General features: G+C 43.4%; 1 protein-coding gene across 1 annotated transcript in view; it reads left to right on the plus strand.

The window, feature by feature from the left end:
- Positions 1 to 5,294: 5,294 nt before the first annotated feature.
- ARHGAP28 (Rho GTPase activating protein 28) overlaps positions 5,295 to 23,702 on the plus strand; it is a 139,620-nt gene continuing 121,212 nt past the window's right edge. The window contains exon 1 of the mRNA XM_061399898.1: positions 5,295 to 5,892. Within this exon, the coding sequence (XP_061255882.1) occupies positions 5,717 to 5,892 (176 nt within the window). The 5' untranslated portion in view covers positions 5,295 to 5,716. The remainder of the gene's footprint in view (positions 5,893 to 23,702) is intronic.

Consider the following 23,702-nt stretch of genomic DNA (forward strand, 5'->3'; position numbering starts at 1 on the left):
CTAGGTAGGTAAGAACTGTGCCTTCGTTTCCGGCAGTACAGCTCTGTTGGCTCTGAAACCTCAGACCCTCTTGCCGGGAGACCAGCAGTCAGCATTGCAGGGACTCCTGTAGCCACAGCTGTCTTCCTGTTCTGGTGCTAAACGACCATCCCAGCAGCAGTTTTGCCAGATAAGCAGCCACAAGAGACACTTTCCTTTTGTCCATGACGAGCTCCTGCATAAAGGCCCTGTGTTATTGCCCTTCCTGGTGAGGTTGGCTATGTAGGGCTACGTACATGCTTCATAATCTTACTGCCCTGTCACATACTTGGCACCCAGAGTTCGTGAGGATTTTCCAGATAAGCTTCATTAATGTGAATTAAATCTGACTCATCCCTCAGTATAGGTTATGAAATACCTTTGGAATTCTGAAGAGGAGGCTGTTTAGTCTTGAAGGTAGAACACAAATGATGCTTCTAGAAAGGCTGAGCTGGGATGGGGTAGGAGAGAGAAGGGACCCCACATCTGCTGAGCATTTGTGACAAGCTCAGTACCAGGCAGGATTGGTGTTTGGCAGATGCTGTTTCATGTATCTGACTGTCTGTTAACTCTTGGAGGAGATTCCTTACTTTTCAAATTAAGAAATTTAAACAGGGAAAAATTAACACAGGGAGTGAGTAGCAAATCCATAATTCAGACTCAGACTCAACTCTGTCTGACCCTCTTTGGTCGACCAACCTTCCACCTCTGTGTATCTGGAAAGTGCAGACTCTTTGTGCAACTGTAGATCACATATGTCACTACCCTCTAACGCCTCATACATGTGATTCCACTGACAGATTTACAAGGCAGCATGAAACAGTGAATTCTAAGAGCAGTTAGTAAACTATATATATTATATATATGTGTATGCACGCATGCATGCTCAGTCGTGTGCGACTCTACCACCCCATGAACCATAGTCCACCAGGCTCCTCTGTCCATGGGATTTCCCAGGCAAGAATACTGGAATGGGTTGTGTAGCAAACAAGCATTTTCCCTCTACTGTGGTCCCTAGTCTAAGTAAACTGGAAATGCTGCTCCTGTGCGCTGAATGGCCGCTGTCTACCACAAGGGCAATATATCAACCCAGTTCCCAGATAGAGAGTCTTTCCCAGGGTCCCTGGTCGCTCCAAGGGCAAATCAACGGTCACATTCTTGTGCAGTCATCCCCAGCCCAGTGGTTCCAGCAAGTCAAACACGTGACTGCTCGGTCCACAATCCAGACTCTACTAGTTCCACAATCCCGTATCTGTCATTCCGAAATCCAAAAAGCCCTCAGGTCTGGAAGCTTTTCCGTAACTCATTTTGAGTGTAAAACCCTGTTGAGACCTGGACTTAGCTGGTGACAGAGCATCTGATCTGACGGGACTTTATTTATCTTGTGTCCTTCTCCCTCGTGGAGGAGTCCTCGCACACGCCTGTGGACTTGCTGCTGCTTCTGCTCACAGGGCACCGCCCAGATCTCGTGGGGCTGCTTATCAGGCAGGATCTGGGGTACTCAGCCCCGGTGGATGAGCAGAGTTTGATAAAGGACTGTCTGTAACAGTGTGTGGGTGGGTGAAGGGCCAGCAGAGATGATGAGGGCAGGAGGGAGGGGTTATGTGATGAAGCAGGCTCTGGTACCGCCCCAGGTGTGAAGGGCCAGACAGAGGCAGAGTTCAGGAATCCAGGGAGAGAGCAGGGGAGATCACAGTCAAGCGTTCTGGCCGGCAGCCGAACCGCAGAGAAGAGCCTGGGAAATACACTCACCCTGGTTCTCCCCTCTCCCGCGACTCAGTGGACATGGGTTTGGGTAGACCCCGACAGTTGGTGATGGACAGGGAGGGCTGGTGTGCTGCGGTTCATGGGGCCACAAAAAGTCAGGCACGACTAAGTGACTGAACTGAACTGAACTCGAGATCTGCTGGCGCCTCTCTGATCGCACCCTGTTTGTGTGTGAAGTCGCTCAGTCGTGTCCAACTCTTTGCGACCCCATGGACTGTAGCCACCAGGCTCCTCTCTCCATGGGATTCTCCAGGCAAGAATACTGGAGTGGATTGCCATTTCCTTCTCCAGGGCATCTTCCCAACCCAGGGACTGAACCCCAGGTCTCCTGCATTGCAGGCAGATGCTTTATCCTCTGAACCACCAGGGAAGCCCTGATCGCAGCCTACCTAAAGCCAAAGGCAAGAGAGCTCATTGAGGCAGACCAGAAAGTGAGCCGCCAGCACCAGGAGGGGTGCGAGGGCGGCGAGTGGATCTAAACAGCAAAAGGTGAGTATCTTGTACAGCGTATCCTGTAATGGGGCTTCCCTGGTGGTGCAGCAGTAAAGAACCCACCTGCCAATGCAGGGGACTCAGGAGATGAGGGTTCGCTCCCTGTGTTGGGAAGATCCCCTGGAGAAGGATATGGCAACCCACCCTAGTCTTCCCACCTGGAGAATCCCATGGACAGAGAAGCCTGGCAAGCTACAGTCCATGGGGTCACAAAGAGTCAGACACGACTGATGACTGCATGCACACACATATCCTATAATATCTAATACATGTGCCCCACCAGCTTTATGAAACCCCAAAACTCAAAAATGCTTATAGAGTCATCATTTATTAAATCAACAGCACATATCCACATTCGAAAAATATTAATACATACAAGTGAAACTTTTTTTTTTTTTTTCAGTTTTCAGTGCCTGTTCTCCAGGTGAGAATACTGGAGTGGGTAGCCATTTGCTTCTCCAGGGGATCTTCCTGACCCAAGGATCAAACCCAGGTCCCCTGCATTGCAGGCAGATTCTTTACCATCTGAGCTACGAGGGAAGTCCCATAGAGACTTATGAACCACTTATAATCCTTGGCTACCCTGAAAATTGGAACTGTTGCATTCAAGAGTGCTATCTCATTCACTGATTCATCGATTTCTGTGTTCACTCAGCAGTATTCACTACTGAGTCAGAACTCTGCAAAACATGGGCTCTGGGATGTAGCAACAAAAATGTGACACTAGCATTTCTAACAGCTTACAACTTAGGAGAAGACATGATTTGTTGCAAAATAGTAATACCACTCTGGGTTAGCAAAGTTTCCTCTCAAACCTAGGTCGTTGCTATGGGCTTCCCTCTGAGACGATTTTGTGGCCACGTCTGGACTCAGTGGGGAGCACTCCTCTGCTCTATTGGCTCTGTGTGATGAGGGTCCAGGAACCAGGCATGTGCTTAGCGCACACACGATTCTGGCTGACTGTGCTTTCAGTGCATGGCAAGATGGGGCGGTTCCCACCACAGGAGCAGGAGCAGCGTCCTCAGGAGGGCAGGAGGAGGGGTTCCTTTGAATTGGAACACCTGAGAAGACTTCTTGGGGGGGGGGGTGGGTGGTTTTAAGGATTTCCAGACTGGAAAAGGACAGGGAAGAGCAAAGACATGGTAGGAACTTGAGAAAGGTTGGTGTAAGTGGGCCGCGAGGACTTGGGAGTACAAAAGTAGTAGGTGACCAAAACAGAAGAAAGAGCCTGTTCTAAGGGACTTGGACTTAATTCTGCAGCAAGTGGGTTACAACTGAGGGGTTTTAGTGGGGGGGAGGGGGGCGGGTCTTGTGTTTAGGGAAAATCACTCTTCCAGCACTTTGAATGTCGGGGAGGGCTGAAGGGAGGGAAGAACACTGTCACCCAGGAAAGAGATGCTGACTCGAGAACAAGGACAGCAGTGATGACGATAGAAAGAAGGGCTGGCAGATATTTTGAGAAAGAAATGACAGCTGGGATCACTGTTTGGAGGGAGCAGCCAAAGTGACTCCAGGGTGTCTAAAATACGAATATTCAAGAGAAAGCAGAGGAGGCCCCTGAAAGTAGCATCAGGGAGCTCTCTGCCATGTTGGACCTGAGTCATGGCCAAAATATTTCCAAGGAAATACACTGCAGGTATTTAAAATTGTGAGTCTGTTGTTCAGAAACAAGCAAGTGCCAAGGAGAAATCCCATGCCTGGGAAAGTTTCAGCTACTCTAATTCCTTAGGGTAATTCCAAAAATCAAAAAGTTGTAAAAGTCACACATTTTTTAAAAAGTTTAGTGTCAAAAGTTATTTGGTGACAAACTTGACCTTGATAAACATAAGACTATTGGTAGACCTTATTTATCCCTCTTAAGGTCATTTATTTGCTGAAGAAATAAAATATTTGAATACAGCGGTGCTGTCTCAAACTGCACTAGACAGGTTTCTAAATAAAATGGGTTTTTGCTGTTGTTGTTTCAGACATTAAGTCATGTTCCACTCTTTGGACCCCATGGACTGTAGCCGGCCAGGTTCCTCTGTCCATGAGATTCTCCAGGCAAGAATACTGGAGTGGGTTGCCATTTCCTCCTCCAGGGAATCTTCTAAACCCAGGAATTGAATCCATGTTTCCTGCTTTACCTCTAAGCCACATGGGGAAGCCCCACTACCTACCTTACAGGATTGTTCAAAGAGCTAATGTATAGGATCAGTAAATGTTAGTCATTATTATCTCACCTTTTAATCAACCAAACATTTTCTAAAAAGCCATTTTGGATCATCGTTTGTTTTTGTCTTCCCAGTTTCTGAAAGGGCAATGAAAACAAATGTCTCCCTTCTCGGTGAAAGTGAAGGAAGCAACAGAGAGAACCAGCATGTACTTAGTGAGATTACTCTCTGGTTCAGGGATACAGAAACAGACCCTGAGAGACTGAGTCTTAGCAGGACCCAGGTCGCCCCTCAGTAAGGGGTAACCTAGGTTCCCAGGGGAGAATAAGTGCCAGCAAGTCAAGCGCTTGGACAGGGTGGGCCTTTTTATAGGGTGAGATGTTTTGGTGAGATGTTTTGCTTCTCCTTTTCATCGATTAGAGTGTTCTTTAAAGATGCATTTCAGACCCCAAATTTCTGAATATGCTACCTTTACCCGCCTCCCTGCCGGTTCCCTGGACCCCTCTTCAATAACCACCTCTGGGAAGAACATGCTGTCTTCGCCTAAGGATCAAGTCTAGTTTTCTCCCATTCTAAAGGCAGTATCTGAATTTGATGGGGATGGGGAGGAGGGCAGGGACGCGGGGCCAGGCAGAGTTTGGTGGTTGTGGCACCCAGGGTGAGGGAGGTGCTCAGCCTGTCGCAGGAGGGCAGTTCCTGCCCCAGAGGCAATCAAGTCCACTGTAACCGGACTAAGTAAACAGCAGCGTAACCCGCTTCTTCAATTTTTGATGTGGATGCTTTAAATGAGAGAGTCCCATCTTCTCCCTCTCCTCCCCACGTTGGAGGCGGCCCCTCGGCCGCTTAGCACGGGCTCCCAGGCGCGGTTTTTTCTCGGCTCCAAGCTGCCGAGCAGGAAACGCTCCCGGCCGCGGGATAAGCCTCCCGCTGGAAGGGGTGGGGGCGGGGGCAAGAAAGGGAAAAAGGGAAAGAAACAAAAGCGAGAAAAACTTGACCCGAGCTGCCAGCGCGAGCCTCCGACGATCGCGGCGGGCTTCGGGTTTCCCAGAAGCGGGGATCCCACACCCCAGCCACCCCAACGACACCCCCGGCCCCCCACCTCGCCCTCCCCGCCCCAGCCCGCGGGGCTGGTGGGCGTGGACTCGAATCCATGCTAATGAGCCGCGCGGCGGGCGGGGCGGCGATCCCGCGCCCCTGACAGCCCGGCCGCGGGAGGAGCCCCGGCCGCGGGAGCCCGACGGCCGCGCCTCCCCGCCCCGCCGGGGACCGGGCCGGTGCGCTGGCCCATGCTGGTCCCCGCCTTTGTTCTCCGGCCGGAGCGGAGCCATGCGCGGCTGACGATGGAAGTGGAGGACTCGGGCGGCGTGGTGCTCACCGCCTACCACTCGTACGCGCGCCCCCCGCCGCCCAGCCCCGAGCCGCGCTGCGCGCCCCGGGCGACCGCCAGCCTCCCCGGCAGCAGGTACCCACATCGCCCACCGGGCACGAGTCTCCTGGGCTGGGGGGTGGGGGGTGGTGGTTTCACAGGCAGCTGGGTTTTCTGCCAGAGCAGAGGACCACCATCGTCCGATTGTGGTTTCAAGTTTTAGTGGACGCGATGAGTGAGCCTGTGGTTCTTTGTATTGTCCTCTGAAGACGTTGGCCAGGAGAGGTTAGCAGAGTTGTGTTCTTATACAACTTGCTGGTAATAGGCATATGCCTCGTTTCTGCCAGATTCATCTATTGAACTATTGGAGAATTTTAAAAAAATGAAGCAGCAGCAGAAAATAGAAAAGAAAGTAAAATGTATTATCTTAAACCTGCAAACACTATCGAGAACTTTTTAGTAACATTTCACATTAGCTAAAACACAGATGGAGAGATTCTCCAAAAAGGAAATCTCCGTAGACCTTTAAAAACGATTTTACTTGTAGATTTAAAAAAAAAAAAAAACAACTTTTGAATGTATACATACATTGGTATCACTGTTGTTTTATTGCTAATGTTGACTGTTTATAAATGCAATTCTAATTTTCCTTTAGGTCAAAAGAGGTCTGAAAGCTTTTCACTATGTGCATTTTAGATTTCATAAATCAGGGATCTAGCTTAATTACGTTATTGGTGTTCATCTATTTGACGCAAGATCAAGGCTGGCAAGACTTCTGTTAAGTAAACGAATGTAAGACCCTTAAAAAGTTATCTTGGATGTTCAGATATATTACACTAGTAAGTGAGATGGTTTGATGTCTCTGACACATATTTAGGGGAAATAGTATTTGTTTAAATGTGACTATCTGCCATGCATCCATTGAGCAATGGTTTTCTTTACCAGTGGGGAGTTTGAGTGGTGTGCTTTTCTGCATGTTTATTTTCAGTAATTTTTTTCTCTTGCTTTTATCTTTAGTTGTGATAAGGATTACTTGTTTCCTAATTTAATGGACTTGCAAGACTTTTAGCAGATTGTGACTTTATTTCAAGAAGTATCCTCTTGGCTAGCATCCATGAGAAGAACAACCTGCATTGGCATGAGACCTGGGCTGGGCTTGGCTAACAAAGAAAATATCATTTCTTTCAAAAAGAGCAGGTTGAGTGAAATCTAATTTTTATATAAAGACAATGAGAAAATAACATTTTTTCCTTCCAGTTTTAAGAGCCGTGCACATTATTTTAAAGGCTAATTGAAGGTACAAACATGTGTTTGTCTTTCGGGTATTTTCTTTTCTAAGCATGATGGTCGACTCTAATCACTCAGATTATGAGGAACTAAATAGACATACTGGTGAGAGGTGGGCGCCGGGTTTGCACATTGCTAGGTGGTCCTGGTGTGGCTGCCCCCGTCTGTAGCCCTCTGCAGCTGTCTAAGAGTGGAGCCAGATCATGCCCTTTGGGCTATCCGAAATTACATCCCTTTCCAAAGCAGACTGGAGAAGTTCCATCTGCTCAGCATGCGGTCTTCTGGGATAATAATATATGAGAGCAGGAGTTGCCTATCCCAGCTGGTGCTTTACCGTACAGTTGCCAATTAGACTTATGTTGCCCCAACTTTGCATCTTTGGTGACTGCCCTGCACCCCCTGTGGGGGAACATTTGTGCCCCTCACCCTCTGATGCAAGAGATAGATGACCCCTGCCCCCTGCAACCGAATTGTGAGAGAATAGCTCAGTTCCTCGGTTCTCAGTAACAGCAATCCAAAGGGGGTCCCTGTTCTTACAGGGAGCTGAGGACACCATCAGTCATGCGTCTGATAACAGAAATAATCAGGCCTGAATTATTAACCTCTGACTCACTAACTACTGATCAATACTCCCTTTCAAGCCAAGGAGCAAGAATGTATTGTTCCACTTATGAAGAGAGCACTCTCTCTTTCAAGAGTACCCTCTCCTTGAAATTGCTTACATATGTGTAGCATATTTGTGGAGTAGTGACCAGGGTGGCACTAGGAAGCATGGGCTATTGTATCTGATTTCCTGAGTATCAACATTCTTTAGCTCTGGGTAGCGTAGTTTATTTCAGAGCAAGTCATCTGCTTATTCTCCAAGCCTATACTTCATCTAACTTTATGTGCTTTTGATTTTTTTTTCTTTTGGCCTATTTTTTTCCCACTAAGATATAGTTTCTCTCCCTTTCTCTTTCTCTCTCGCCCTCTTTTCTATTCTCTTTTCTTCACTGTTGTATCCTGAGTGCCCAGATCAGTGTCCAGCCACTGCAGGAGCTCAATAAGTTAATGAATTCCTACCAAATGGCCAAGGTAAAATGGAAGCATTTATAACAGCATGAGTCAACCTATTTGCACCTACTATGTCCCAGAAACACAGTAGGCATTAGTGATACAACGATGAATGAAATGAAAGAGCCTGCCTTGAGAATGTAGCCTTGTACCTTTCAGACCAGTAGGATTTTTAGAAAAAAGCTGGAAATAAGTAGTAACATTTCAAAATCAAGAGGCTTCAGATATGAACTTCAGTTTCCCATTAAAAAAAAAAAAAAAAACACAAAGGATCCAACAACTCAGGCCTGCACAGGCTGAAGCTGCGTCCTGGCTTCTCCATTTCACACCTCTCCCTGTTACTCTTCAACACTGAAGATGGGTGTCCATTGTAATTTTTTTGGGGGCCTGCCCATTTTATTTTATTAAAGTATCCAGTATAAAGTACACTTGCCAGTTACTCAGGCTTGAGGTCAGACTGCCAGACTCTGTTCATCACTTACACCATTTTCTACCATGTGACCTTGGGGAGCCTGCTTCAGCTACTTAGACTAGTGTCTGACACCAAGGAAGAGACTATTATCGCTTTTAATCACAGTTGTTGATGTCAAGAGGAGTAAAATGTTTTTGATACCTATTTTCCATACTTACTCATGCAGGAAAGACACTCAAGTACTAAGCATTTGTTGGGAGAGAAAAAGCAATTCCTTATTTCACAAACATCTATATTTACATTCTGTTATAAGGATAAAAGAGAATGAAGGATTATAAATTCTCAGTTCTGTTAAAACAGATGGTTGGAGTTGTCCTTAGAATCATGTGATTTTTAGGAAGCTCAGTTCCTAGACCTTTATTCAGAATCGAGAGTGAAATATATGTTCAAAATGATTTCACTTAGAAAATGAAAAGTAGCTGAAGATGAAGGTAGATATTTTGTTTTTCAAAGGTTTCCTAAATTATATGCAAATAACATATACAACATTTTTTGGTGAAGGTACAGTTTAAATGACCATGAGTGTTTCTGATGTTTTTCCAAAGATACCATAAACTTCCTGAAAGAGGACAAAAATAGAGTAGGAAAAAGAGCCAGCTGTTCCTCAAAAACAAATAGAGAAGCTCCCCAAGGTTATCCTAGGAATTCTAACTCTACGGCAATTTTAAAACTTTCGTCCAGGCCATATTGTTTCCTAATAGCATAACTATTCATCCTAATGGGGATGATTTGATTAAACTAGAATTAGTGATGAATAGAAAGTAAATATTTTATTTGTGGAGAAGACTAAAATTAACAACTTTTAGTGACATATTTATGGGTACTTTTCTGGAAAAATATTAATTAATTATAAAAAGACATTTATTTCAAGGTGCCAGCTCTCATTCAGTTAAGTATTAATGTAGGTCCATGTGAGCTTATAAACATATACACAGGTACACCAAATTCTGGGGCCTAGTAGGTATACTTTCTAGAGGATTCAGAAAGAGTAATGGAACTAGAATTCTTCGGAGAGAATAAGGTATTTAGAGATCATTCCTCATACGATAGTTGAAACTGGAGTAGGTGTCTCTGGTTTCTTTTTACAGCGGGGTCCTTGCTGATTGTAGGTGGCTCCATGTGTAGAGCTGTTGGAAAACATCTGGCACATTTCCTTTGATCATGTCATTTGGCTAAATATTTTGCCAGTTGCTCTGTCCATTTTTATCTTGCTCTGTTCTCCCTGATCATTAATCCTTAATGTTTCCAAACAAATTCAGGGAACTTAGAGTGTTGTCGAATCATTAACTTTCCCTTAACTCTTTTTTTTTTTTTAATTTTTAAAAAATTAATTTATTTTAATTGGAGGATAATTACAATATTGTGGTGGTTTTTGCCATACATAGACATGAATCCACCACAGGTGTACATGTGTCGCCTCATCGTGAACCCCCCCTCCCACCTCCCTCCCCACTCCATCCCTCTGGATTGTCCCAGAGCACCGGCTTTGAGTGCTCTGCTTCAGATTCCCTGGAGAAGGAAATGGCAACCCACTCCAGTATTCTTGCCTGGGAAATCCCATGGACAGAGGAACTTGGCGGGCTGCAGTCCATGGAGTCGAAAAGAGTTAGACATGACTGAGTGACTAAACAATAACAGTACTAGTAACGAAACTATAGACTTTATTCTGATTTCACAAGTTTTTCCCACTAGAATTGGGATTTTTCTGTTGTAGGATTGCATGTGGGATTCTGTATTGCACTTGGTCATGATGCCCAAACCTCCTGCATAATCCACGACGGTCTGTTGTCTTTTGTGACCTTGCCACTTTAGAAGGACCAGTTGATTGTTGTAGGCAGTCCCTCACTTTGGATTGGTCTTATGTCTTCTCTTGATTGGATAGAAGTTATGCATTTTGGGCGAGAATTTCACTGAATGATGTCAGGCCTTTCTCAGTACATCATTTTGGGGGTTCACAATGTCACGGTCTTGTTGATGTTAGCTCTCATCACCTGGTTAAGGTGTTGTTTGCAGGTTGTTACAGGTTTCCCTATGTAAATTAATCAGTATCTTGGGATAATTTTTGATGGTGCTAACATCCTGTTAACTCCTCAAACTTTATTCCTCTGATTTTCTTGTCCATATATGGATCTTGCCAATAACATTTATTACAGTGATGTTCTAATGATTTTCTATTTTTCTCATTTCTTCTACATTTATTTTACAAACTATAAAATCTACATTCAGTATTCTCTCTAGTTTTATTATATGTGCCGTTTTTGCCCTTAAAAAGTCAACCAATATATTTTAACCTACTTTTTTTTTTCAGCTTTGCCACAGCATACAATAAAAAGGGTTAGTTTTACCTGGTCTGAGTTTGTGAAACCTATAATGATAAAATTCCTAATTTTCAAAGTACATTGTTTTTTGGAAGCAAAATTTTATTCCACAATGACAACATTGTTAACTGACTGTACTCCAATATAAAGTTAAAGGTTAGTATGAAAGAGGCTTCCCAGGTGGTGCTGGTGGTAAAGAACCTGGCTGCCAAAGCAGGAGATGTGAGATGTAGATTTGATCCCTGGGTCAGGAAGATCCCCTGGAGGAGGGCATGGCAAGCCACTCCAGTATTCTTGCCTGGAGAATCCAATGGACGGAGGAGCAGGCTTCAATCCACGGGGTCACAAAGAGTCAGACACGATTGAAGCAAAGTTGCTGAATTAAATGCTGTGTTCGGGGACGGTGGGTATTAGCGTCCACTTTGTCTGATTTGATACCGAGGATGCTCTGATGGGAATCTTCTCCCCTTAGCAGTGTCCTGAGATGTTACTTGAATGGTTTGCAGATGTGTCACACGAAATAAACATTCTAGTTTGCATATAATCAAAATTTCTTCTCATTTCATCCTTAAACCAAGTAATTTCACTTCCAAGATCATTCCCATTCTCTGTTTTCTCAATCTGTGGTCTCTTGATACCAGTTCTAGCCAAGAATAGAAGTAAAATGGTCTATAGAAAAGCAATGGAAGAGAATAAAATGTTTCTCAGAAGAAAATTTTGGCAATAAAGTTTATTAAATGATAGACTTTGTTTTGTTTTTAAGTCTCTTTGGATGAAAATATTAAGTCAAATGTATCTACAAATAGTGCAGAACCTCAATGACTGTCCTCATTAAGACGAGAATTGCAGTGCTATAGTACAGGCACTGACTGATGTGAAGTTGTTTGCTTTACAAGTGAATAGCTTAGAGTTAGGTGCTTTGCTGTGCGCTTGAAACTGTCACAACATTGTTAACTGACTGCACTCCAATATAAAGTTAAAGGATAAAAAAAGTAAATAGCGTATGTTGGTGTATTGTTTTCTTGCTTATGTAATTTAATTTAAATATTATTTATTGTTGCTATTTTTTTCTTTATTTTCAGGCAGATCTTAAAGCCACTAGTGGTACTTTTGTTCTTTCTAATATTGCTATTTTTAACATGCTTCGTGATTTACTTTTGATTAGATAGTCAAGCTGGTTAGAACTGTGTAAAGAAGATGCTGTTCAAATGACTAAAATATATAATCTCAGGAGAAATTTTGATAGCATTTATTTCCATTTCTTTGCGAATTTTTTGGTTTTCTTGTTTGCCTTCATGTTTTGCTGTGGTCTGGTTACTTGAGTTAGTGGGTTTTGTATAATGTTCTGTCTTTTATAACAAGGAATTCCATGCGTCCATTGTTCTGAGAATATTAGAGGATGTGCAGCAAAATGTTAACGTTATGTGGGAAAACTTAGAGTGGAAACTAAAAGTAGTGGATTGTTTTTATTATATATCATCTTCCTAAATATTCACAGATTATGACATATTCTTTGAGTATCAGATGTTTTACATCAGTCTTCAATAAATGAATATTACAGATAAAACTGTCCATTTGACAGACATTCACTGCCAAGTAATTCCAAGCGTGGGAGGACATCTACTAATGTCAAGTTGAGAACCAGCTGTGGTGTCTCGTGTTGCTCTTAATAACTGATTAAACCTGTGCATTCCATCTCTGATCCCTTTGACAGATAGATGATGACTGCACACAAACACATAATACCAAGGACAGGAAGCAGAAGGAGGAACTGGAAACCAAAGAGAGGAGTATGTAGTAGTTTTAAATTGTCCAACACCTGAGATCTATGTGTACCGTCTTAGTTATTCTGAGTTGTATATCTTTTATGTATAAGAAAGAAATCTTTATTCCTATCTTAAATTTTCTGGTCAGTGGACCAGATTTGCTCTTGTAACTCTGTAATGTATAAGGAAAAGAATTCCTTCGAAGTTTCCTGTTCAGTGTTTAGAAAACAATGGACATGTGTTTGTCTTTATACAAAGACTGATCAACAGATTTATATTTTTTAGAGCTATAGAGAAACCTGACAGGTGTTTAGAACAAAAAGGTTAAACTTACTAAAATGCCATTTTAACTAATAATATGATGTTTGATCTCTTTCCTTCCCACTTTTCCCCGCCTTCATTACCATACTGAAAAAAACCAACAGAGTAGCCAAAGTTAACAGATCAGTGGTTGGGACTGAACCCATATTTAAGTGGCTGGGGATATAAAGCAAAACAGAAGAGGATAAATGTTGTTAAAGAAGAAAGGACTAAGCTTCCTTTCTGAAGATTTCCTTGACAGTTGTAGCCAGAAGTTTTCACCTACCATAACAATAATGATCATTTGGTAATTCATCACATGCTGTCCTGTGGTGTCAATTCTGTTTTTTTTTTTTCCCCCAAAAGTCCTCATTTTATTGATAGCTTACCGTGCTTGGCATACACTGTCTCATTTAATCCTTCCCACAATCCAGTGATGTAGGAGGAAACTGAGGCACAGAGAATCAGCCTGAGATCACATAGCAAGGTGATAACGGTCTTTCAGAAACTGGTGCTTATAACCTGTTATTTAAATCTTGAAACATTATTTTGTATATTATGGATTTAGTGTTTTTCTGCTGCAATTTGGTTATAGGTTTATTGAGAGCAGGGACAGCATTATCATATCCCCACTTAGCAACCAGCAATAGTAACTCTCCCACAGTAGATATTATGCTTCAGTTCAGTTGCTCAGTCATGTCCGACTCTTTGTGACCCCATGAATCACAGCACGCCAGGCCTCCCTGTCCATCACCAACTCCCGGAGTTCACTCAGACTCACGTCCACCCAGTCAGTGATGCCACGCAGCCATCTCATCCTCTGTCATCCCCTTCTCCTGCCCCCAATCCCTCCCAGCATCAGAGTCTTTTCCAATGAGTCAACTCTTCACATGAGGTGGCCAAAGTACTGGAGTTTCAGCTTTAGCATCATACCTTCCAAAGAAATCCCAGGGCTGATCTCCTTCAGAATGGACTGGTTGGATCTCCTTGCAGTCCAAGGGACTCTCAAGAGTCTTCTCCAACACCATAGTTCAAAAGCATCAATTCTTCGGCGCTCAGCCTTCTTCACAGTCCAACTCTCACATCCATACATGACCACAGGAAAAACCATAGCCTTGACTAGACGGACCTTTGTTGGCAAAGTAATGTCTCTGCTTTTCAATATGCCATCTAGGTTGGTTATAACTTTCCTTCCAAGAAGTAAGCGTCTTTTAATCTCATGGCTGCAGTCACCATCTGCAGTGATTTTGGAGCCCCCAAAAATAAAGTCTGACACTGTTTCCACTGTTTCCCCATCTATTTCCCATGAAGTGATGGGACCGGATGCCATGATCTTCGTTTTCTGAATGTTGAGCTTTAAGCCAATTTTTTCACTCTCCACTTTCACTTTCATCAAGAGGCTTTTGAATTCCTCTTCACTTTCTGCCGTAAGGGTGGTGTCATCTGCATATCTGAGGTCATTGATATTTCTCCTGGCAATCTTGATTCCAGCTTGTGTTTCTTCCAGTCCAGCATTTCTCATGATGTACTTACTCTGCATATAAGTTAAATAAGCAGGGTGACAATATATAGCCTTGACATACTCCTTTTCCTATTTGGAACCAGTCTGTTGTTCCATGTCCAGTTCTAACTGTTGCTTCCTGACCTGCATACAGGTTTCTCAAGAGGCAGTCAGGTGGTCTGGTATTCCCATCTCTTGAAGAGTTTTCCACAGTTTATTGTGATCCACACAGTCAAAGGCTTTGGCATAGTCAAGAAAGCAGAAATAGATGTTTTTCTGGAACTCTCTATCCAGCGGATGTTGGCAGTTTGATTTCTGGTTCCTCTGCCTTTTCTAAAACCAGCTTGAACATCAGGAAGTTCACGGTTCACGTATTTGAAGCCTGGCTTGGAGAATTTTGAGTGTTACTTTACTAGCATGTGTATGCTTAGTGTTGATTTAATCATTTTTTTTGCAATCATGACTATTCTGTTTAAATGGAATAAGCATGGAGTAGGTTAATTGTGAATGGATATAATTTGAGAAATTTTGTTACCCCTGGAAGGGAAATAATGGGATTTTTTTTAAAATGTAAAAGCTGTATTCTTGCCCTCTTGCAGTCTCATTTAGGTAACAGTATTTTAAAAATGGACAAAATGTATTATAGAAGTCAGCTTGATCATGAAAGTGAGATCCAAGCAATTTTGGGTTATAGGAAATATTCCCTGGACTCTTTTTTAGGCAGAAGGAAGGGAAGGCATTTTTTAATCCTTTAACCTGTAGGTTCATGTTCTTAGAATTTTTTCATTTTAGTTTTATCAGTTGTTTTCTCTAACTACTAAGACAGATTTCTACGGCTAAAAACATATGTTTCATTTTGTTCTTTCCATGTGATCTATAACATAGTAGTTCTTAATGCAGGTCAAGAAACAGGCTCCAGGAGAATTATCGGGGTTTTCCTTTTGTCTCTCCTAATATTCAGTCAGGTTTTCACTTTATCTTGACTCTGAAACCAACCAAGGGATAAGCAGCTCCTGGACCTTGCCTTTGTGCAGACCAGGTCTGTTCTAAATGTTGCTTGAAAACTTAGGATAAGTTGAGCTAGATTGTGCAGTCCAGTCTGGACTCTGGGCCATCCCTGGTCTCCTGTCCGCCTGAGCACAGTCCTTGTCCCTCAGTGACCCTGGAGCCACGGATGATGCTGAACCAAAATTGGGCTTCAAGGATTTCTGTTTAGAAAACAAACCCAGGGCTCATTGCAGTCTGGACTTGAATCTTCTGGAGAGGTCAGAGTCCACAGAGTGGCCTCCAGGCACTTGTGTTCATTTTCCAGGGGATTCATTTTGATCAGCTTTGTTTTTCAGAACACTGGAACTATTAAAGACTGGACGGTCATTTTAGTTATACGTAAACAGTGTGGTCTGGGCTTCTCTGCCAACTGCCATGTCTTTAGAAGTGTTCTCTATTTTTAACCAGCCGAGTTGTTCAGAGTATATTACTAATAGGAACTGAGCATCCTGCAAAAAAAGTAATGAGTGAGGACTAATCTCTTTGGTTCAGCTGGGGAGCAAAGAATGGAAAGGGGCCTTGTGGAATGCGTAAGGGCTCTGAGTTTGTCCTGCCGACCTCTGGTCACCCGCTCTCATTACCTCGGCACCTTTGCTGGCCCAAGGCATGGACAAATGTGTTCTGGGAGCAGTCAGGCCAACAACAAGGAAAACATGGAGGCGGGGGAAACCGGAGACTTGATGGGAGACCATTAAATGTCCAGAACTGGAGAAAAGGTGGTGACCGTTATGAGAACGACATTTCCTTAGCTTCCTTTCAAACACTATTACGACTCCCCATGCTCGTTATCTCACCAGACTTAACTTGGAGAGTCTCGAAAACACACTGGCTGTGACTTTTCATTGGCATCTTAAAGAAAAACATTTGCTGACCTCAGTCGAGCAGGCAATTAAATGGGAAAAGCGCTGACTGTTAAGTTTCCGCAGATTCTGTTTTGAAAGAACAGATGATGCCTGGCCCCTGTGATTTTTAACATACCACAACTTCACTTCTCTCCTCCTCACTTAGAAAGCTCAGTGATTACAAGGTCCACTTGGCAACTATTTTGGTAAAATCAAAATTGTGCTTAGTTGCAGAAAGCCCCATGCCAGAGGACTCCCCCCTCTTCAGTTGCTGGAAGCTGGTAATTGGAAAAAGCAGGCCACGCTCTGCTTGTTTAAAGCTGTGTCATCCTTTGTGGGGCAGTGAGTCAACACCAGCTAAAACAACATGAGTCATTGTTTAGAAGAAGCCTAGGAGAAGCTGGTTTCAATTATACAGTCCTAAATAGACACGATACTACTCTTATCTATACTCAGTTTTATTGTGGAAGTTAAGGAACATTAGCACCCATTCTCTTTAGAGTTCATGGAAGTATTAATACAATACTTAGCTACTCAGAGGACTTTTGAAGGGGTCTTAAGAAGGAACTCTCTTCAGTTCATCTGAATTTTACACTTATTTCTTCTTCTGTCTCTTCCACTCCCCACTCCCACCTCTCTGCTCATACCCAGTTCAGATCATTGCAGTTTTAATCTGGTTTCAGAGCTGTTGGGTTAAAATCCATAAATTCACAGTTGTGGTCTTGTAACTGTTTGCTGCTTCTGTTCCAGGATCCCCCTGTGTCTTTATTTCTCTGGAGAGGAACGGATAGCTTTAAGGTGCACCATGATTGTGGGGCAGAGAAACACTTTGGAAAGCTAATGCACCGATCCAAGTAAAGACAATGAGAGTCTAGACGAGGATACAGATACAAGGGAATAATAAGGGAAGCCTGTGGGGAAAACAGCAATGAAGTTGCTGTGATTTGGTGATTAATGCATACAGGGGACCAGGAAAAACTCTTTTGAGTTTTTGTTTTGGAGTGTTATGAACTGACGCTTCCCTCATAGCTCAGCTGGTAAAGAGTCCGCCTGCAATGCACAGACCCCGGTTCGACTCCTGGGTTGGGAAGATCCACTGGAGAAGGGATAGGCTACACACTCCAGTATTCTCGGGCTTCCCTGGTGGCTCAGCTGGTAAAGAATCTGCCTGCAGTGCGAGAAACCTGGGTTCCATCCCTGAATTGGGAAGATCCCTTGGAGAAGGGAACGGCTACCCACTCCAGTATTCTGGCCTGGAGAATTATACAGTCCATGGGGTCACAAAGAACTGAAATTGAGAATTCTGATGGATGAGCAGAAAGTGAACAGGAGAAATTTAGCGTGTGAAATTTGGAACTCAGCTGTTGTACCCAGCTCAGTTCAGTTCGGTTCAGTCACTAAGTCATGTCCCACTCTTTTTGACCCCATGGACTGTAGCACACCAGGCTTCCCTATCCCTCACCATTTCCCAGTTTGTTCAAATTCATGTCCATTGAGTCCAACCATATTGTCCTCTGTCGTTCCCGTCTCCTCCTGCCTTTAATCTTTGCCAGCATCAGGGTCTTTTCCAATGAGTTGGTTCTTTGCATCCAGTACCCAGCTGATAGTTGGCTATACAAGTTGGAAACTTGGGCAGGAGATCAAGGCTGAGAGTTCTAAACTATTTACTCGCGGGAGACTTCAGCATTTGAGAGATGGTTAAAACTGGGACTGGATGAGATCTGGCAGGAGATTATAGTGTCTCTGTAGAGACAGCAGGGGAGCGAAGGTGGAACCCAAGGAGCAGCACCAGGTGGAGTCAGGTAGAGTTTTGGGGACCCCTGATGGAGACTATTTGGGAACTTTCTGGAAGCTCAGGCATCAGACTTAGAATGAGTGGACAGCTGTATCAGGTATCTAAATGACCAGTAAGGTCAAAACTAAACATTGTCCACAGACTTTGCAGTGTAGATAACAATGGAGACCTTTGCTAGCCTGGGTCTGATGGAAATGAGAGGGGGAAGCCTGTTTGCTACAGGTTGGAGAGTGACTGAGGTCAGGAAGCAGAGGTGGCCAGGGGAACCTATTGTCAAAGCTTAGCTGTGGGAAGGTGGAAAGAGGAAGGCAGGACCAAGAGCGGAGCTTTTAAAATGAACTGAATATTGGCCAAAAGTCAAGAAAGAAACCTAGCACTTCTAAAATGTAAGACTTGAACACACTTGAGCTCCTGCTTATAATCCCGTGATAACATTTCTGCGTGTAGGATGAGCGTTTATCACTAGGCCCACAGTGGTGTGTCAGCGCTTCTGGGAAGGGAACACTGTTTACTTCATGGCTGACTCTCACTGCCTTCCCCCTCCTCCGTTAAAGAGCCTGACACTCAGTAAGAGTCTTAACAAATTGCTGCTGAGTAAACCCTGCGGGGGCTGATCTGTGTAGATGTGGCCTCTCCTTGGGCCGAGGAGCTGTTAGGGAAGTCTTCCAAAATCTCAGTGTCGCTTCCTCTGTGAGGGCTGCCTCCTCTCCAAGCCACACTGCTCACTCCACCTCTGTGCCTTCTCTGCCTCTATACTCCTCTTATTATGCTTATCCCGCTACTTAATAGTAAGACTTATGTGGCTGACCTTTCTAAAGATGAGGAGGTTATTTATGCCCTGGACCATGTCTTATTCATCTCAGGTCCCTGGCGCATACATGCTTACTCAGTAAGTGAACAATTAATTCACTAAATAATAGTGAAGCTATTTTAAATATATGATCATATTTTCATAATTGGCTATAATGTTGAACCTAGAAGTATTAGAAATGTTGGACTGGTGTTGTGTTGGAGAATATACCATCCTGATTTTGCATACTACCTGCTTTCCCAGAATCTACTAAACTAGCCTTTCGTCATAGGAAAACATAAACTCTTTGATGATATGCTATGAAGTGAAGATAGAAATCAAAGCTGGCAACAATTGTAAATGAACATGCCTTGACACATAAAACTGAGAGCAGCATGGATAATGAAAAGAAGGTAAATATGGCCTCCATTGTTTTAAAGATTAAATTTTGCTCAAGGGTCACTTCGCTTATTAAAACAAGAAGAATTTAAACTGATTTTTACAATAAAAGCGAAATTGAGCAACCTTCTACTGAGTCTCTGTATGCCATATACCCTATCAGGTCCTGGGGCTGCAAAAATGATTACTCGTCTTTCAGTGAGAATAGATGGACTGTCATCAGGCATTTCAGTGGCATCTGAAGTACAGCTCGTTGAGGGTAGAAGTGATGTCTCTCTCTCTCTGTGTCCCAGCATTAGCCCCCAGACCCAGAGTGGACATTCAGTCTTTGAATGGTGGGAAGAATGGTGGAGGAAAATCTCATGAGATGCTCTGGGAAAGCAGAGAAGGTGTAACTAAAGCTTGGGGCTACATTGTTGAGGATAAGATGTGGTTAAGGAAGGCATCTGGGAGGGCTCCTAGCTAGATTAAGTCTTAAAGAATGAGCCTGGATTAGCAGGAGGAAGGAGACTGGGAAGAGTGTTTTGTCAGGAGCACCAGTCTGGGGAAAAGGAACAGTACACGTAGCCGTGGTTGCTGGTGTGCTGAGGCTGGTAACAGGAGACCAGCCAAGGGGGAGGGACCACTCACTGTGCAGTCTGGGGAAAATGATGGAGGCAGGCTGAGCTTGGTTACATGTCCAGTTTTCTCATTAGGATAATGAAGGACTTCTACAGGCTGACCTCTAGGATCCCTCCTAACTTAGAAATTCTCTTATTCTCTACAGTTAATTTGGTAAAGAGGGCAATCAGATAATCGGGGATTTTTAACCAAAACATGGACTCCTACCTGCCCTCATTTTGTAATAACATCTTTCCCCTTCTCCATTAGCTCTCTTGTGTAGATGATCTCTTGGGTACTTCTGTGGTCTCTGCGGGAAGCATGTATTGTCTCATGTAGTACCTTTGATTACTCTTAACCAAAATTTGATTCATTTCAAAGAAGCTACCAAAGGTAGAATGACTTGTCAGTAAGGTCTGTGTCTTTCATATTTTCTTTGAAAAATACAGCCGGTCCAATAAGCAGAACTGATTTTTGTTTTTCATGTGATTGTAAGTTGGTAGCCCAGTTAATAGCTTCCCTGGTGGCTCAGACAGTAAAGAATCTGCCTGAAATGCAGGAGACCTGGGTTCAGTCCCTGGGTTGGGACGATCCCCTGGAGAAAGAAATGGCAACCCACTCCAGTATTCTTGCCTGGAAAACCCCATGGACAGAGGAGCCTGGCGGGCTACAGTCCATGGGGTCACAAAGAGTCGGACACAACTAAGCGACTAAGACACACACAGCCCAGTTAATAGGGGTGTTAGGTACTGTTGAAGAGTGCCATGGCCTTTTATGGTTTTTTGTCCACATTTAAAACAGTATTTATTCATAACTTAATTTTTGAAAGATTAATTTTCTTAATATCATACTTCTAGTTATATTGGCACAAAATTAGAATAAATTTAATATGATTTAAATAAAGCAGAGATTTCCAAGAAATATGTGAGCATATTCTATGTTTTCTCTGTGTTTTTCAATAGTCCAGCAACACATACACGCAATTTAAGGAGGAAAATATGTTTCAACTATTTCCTCATTTTCTGCTTTTGAGCTTTTGTGAAAGACCAGGTCCCCCAGTTGAGATATCTGAGGACTTACTGCTGGCACGTGCCTGTGAGAGAGATGGGCATGGAGGCCAAGAACCACCCACCCTGTCTTCTCCTGTCTCTCATCACCTCAACCACTCCTATGGCAAGAAATTAATGTAATGTCAATGATCTTAAAGATCTTCAACATTTTTGAAAACACAGCCTCAAAAAAGCTTTTATTTAGTGATAATAGTCACTTGAAAAAAGTGAAAGTGTTAGTCATTCAATCGTGTCTGACTCTTTGCAACTCCATGGACTGTAGCTCACCAGGCTTCTCTGTCCATAGAATTCTCTAGGCAAAAATGCTGGAGTGGGTAGCCGCTTCAGTATTAAATGTACTTACGTATTAAAAGTATTAATGTATTAAATGTACTTAATATATTTAAAAGTTGAGATATGCTCAATATACAGTAAAATTCACAGTTGATTCAGCTAGTTGACTTTTAACCCATGTAACTACCATCCAAAGTAAAATACAGAACATTTCCATCACTCTAAGAATCTCCTTCACACCCCGTTTATATCCTGCCAGTTTCTGACTTCTACCACTGTACATCAGTATTGCCTATTCTTGGAAGTCGTATAAACAGAACATAATAGTAGATACTGTTTTGTGTCTGCCTTCCTTTACTCAGAATAATAGTTTTTGAGATTCAAACACATCATTTCATTAGAGCTTGAAAATAGTAAAAAGTGTATGTAGGCCTTTTGATGGTTTCATTTTATTGTTATAAGTGTTTGTCATCCAATTGTCCACAGGCATTGGCTGTTGCGTAAAGGAGAGGCTCAGGTGAGGGAGCAGGTTTAGATGAAAACCCGTCACAGGATTAGAATCTGGAGTCTCAGCTCTGTTGTGAAAGTGAAAGTCAAAGTGAAGTTGCTCAGTCATGTCCAACTCTTTGTGACACCATGGACTGTAGCCTATCAGGCTTCTCCATCCATGGGATTTTCCAGGCAAGAATACTGGAGTGGGTTGCCATTTCCTTCTCCAGCAGATCTTCCTGACCCAGGGATCAAACCCGGGTCTCCTGCATTGCAGGCAGACGCTTTACCCTCTGAGCCACCAGGGAAGCCCTGTTGTAGACCCAGGCAAAATTGGGAAGTAAGCACATTTGTTTTTGGTTCCTGCTCAATTTGCTTGGACTTCTGGAAATCAAACCAAGGGTTGGCTAAGAAAGAATGAGAGTTTTACATTTAGCAACACATTAATTGATTTTAAACAGTGAGTATAATAAACACTTTTGTCCAAATAATTCTTTTAATGATGTGTGTGAAGGCAATGGCACCCCACTCCAGTACTCTTGCCTGGAAAATCCCATGGGCGGAGGAGCCTGGAAGGCTGCAGTCCATGTGGTGGCTAAGAGTCAGACACGACTGAGGACTTCACTTTCACTTTTCACTTTCATGCATTGGAGAAGGAAATGGCAACCCACTCCAGTGTTCTTGCCTGGAGAATCCCAGGGACAGAGGAGCCTGGTGGGCTGCTGTCTATGGGGTCACACACAGTCAGACACGACTGAAGTGACTTAGCAGTAGACTTAGCAGTGAGAAAAATAAGTAAGAAAATTAACTAAGAAAATAGACTTCTAGAGTCTCTGTCATTCAGTTCATTCATCCATTTATTGTTTCTTTGAATTTCTTTCTTAGCACTTGTCTTCTGAGTGTCTTCTCCTGAGGGTACTGTGAAGGATCACAGCTAAACAGGATGGAGTTTCTGTGCTTGAGGGGCTTTTAAGGGAGCCTGAGGGCTTTGGAACCATGTCTTATTCAGCTTTATGCCTCCTGGAGAGGACATAAGCTTTAATTCCTAGAGGAATGGTGTTTAAGTTGGGCGCGTGGGTATACTGGGTAATGTAGGTTTATTGGTGTATGGGTAGGGTGTGGGGTAGACAGGATGTACAAGGGGTCTCATAATCTAGCTCGGATGTCCTGCAGAATTGGTGAGGGAAGTAGTGGAAACGTCTATACAAATATTTGCAAGGTTTTGTTTGCAGGGTGGGATTGGCTCAGCGAGTGGTCAAAGATGTGTCAGTTGTTATGGCCAAACCAATGAAAGTAAATTAAGGAGAGTACCTCACCATGGGTGTCTTCAACTCTGTATAAATTTCTTTCAAAATAAATGAAAACTAGTTTTGCGAAAATCAGACCAGAGCATAAACTTAACTGTTTTAGAACTGTAAGAGAGTTTATTACCCACCGCCTACTCAGCCCCACCCCCTCACAACAAAAATAACCCATATAAAATAGCTTATCCCGTGGGAGTCACTGGCTTAATGGTAATCATAAGCATATGCTGGAATCCAAGTGCTTCAGCCAGAGTCCCATCCTCAGGCTTCACATTTAGCATAGCTCTTACCCTCATTAGCTTGGCTTGTGGTTGGATGACACAGCTGGGTGTTGTGAATGACAGAATTTTCCTAGCATTGTGCACCAGAGGGATACAGGCAGGTGGGGAGAAGACTAGCTCAACACTAATGAAACCCTGACTATCACATGCATTCTGGTAATTCCATGAAGGCAAGAATGTTGCTAATAACAGAGCAGATTTTGTAGGTCGTCTCAAACTTGGTCAGCTGCAGTTAAGCCTGCGGCTGCTGGGCCCATGGAATGCACCCCTATTTGTTTTCGGAAGGTGGTAGAAGAGATCCAGTTACAGGTTTTCCATC

This window comes from Bos javanicus, chromosome 24 (genome assembly GCF_032452875.1).
Source record: "Bos javanicus breed banteng chromosome 24, ARS-OSU_banteng_1.0, whole genome shotgun sequence".
Lineage (NCBI taxonomy): Eukaryota > Metazoa > Chordata > Mammalia > Artiodactyla > Bovidae > Bos > Bos javanicus.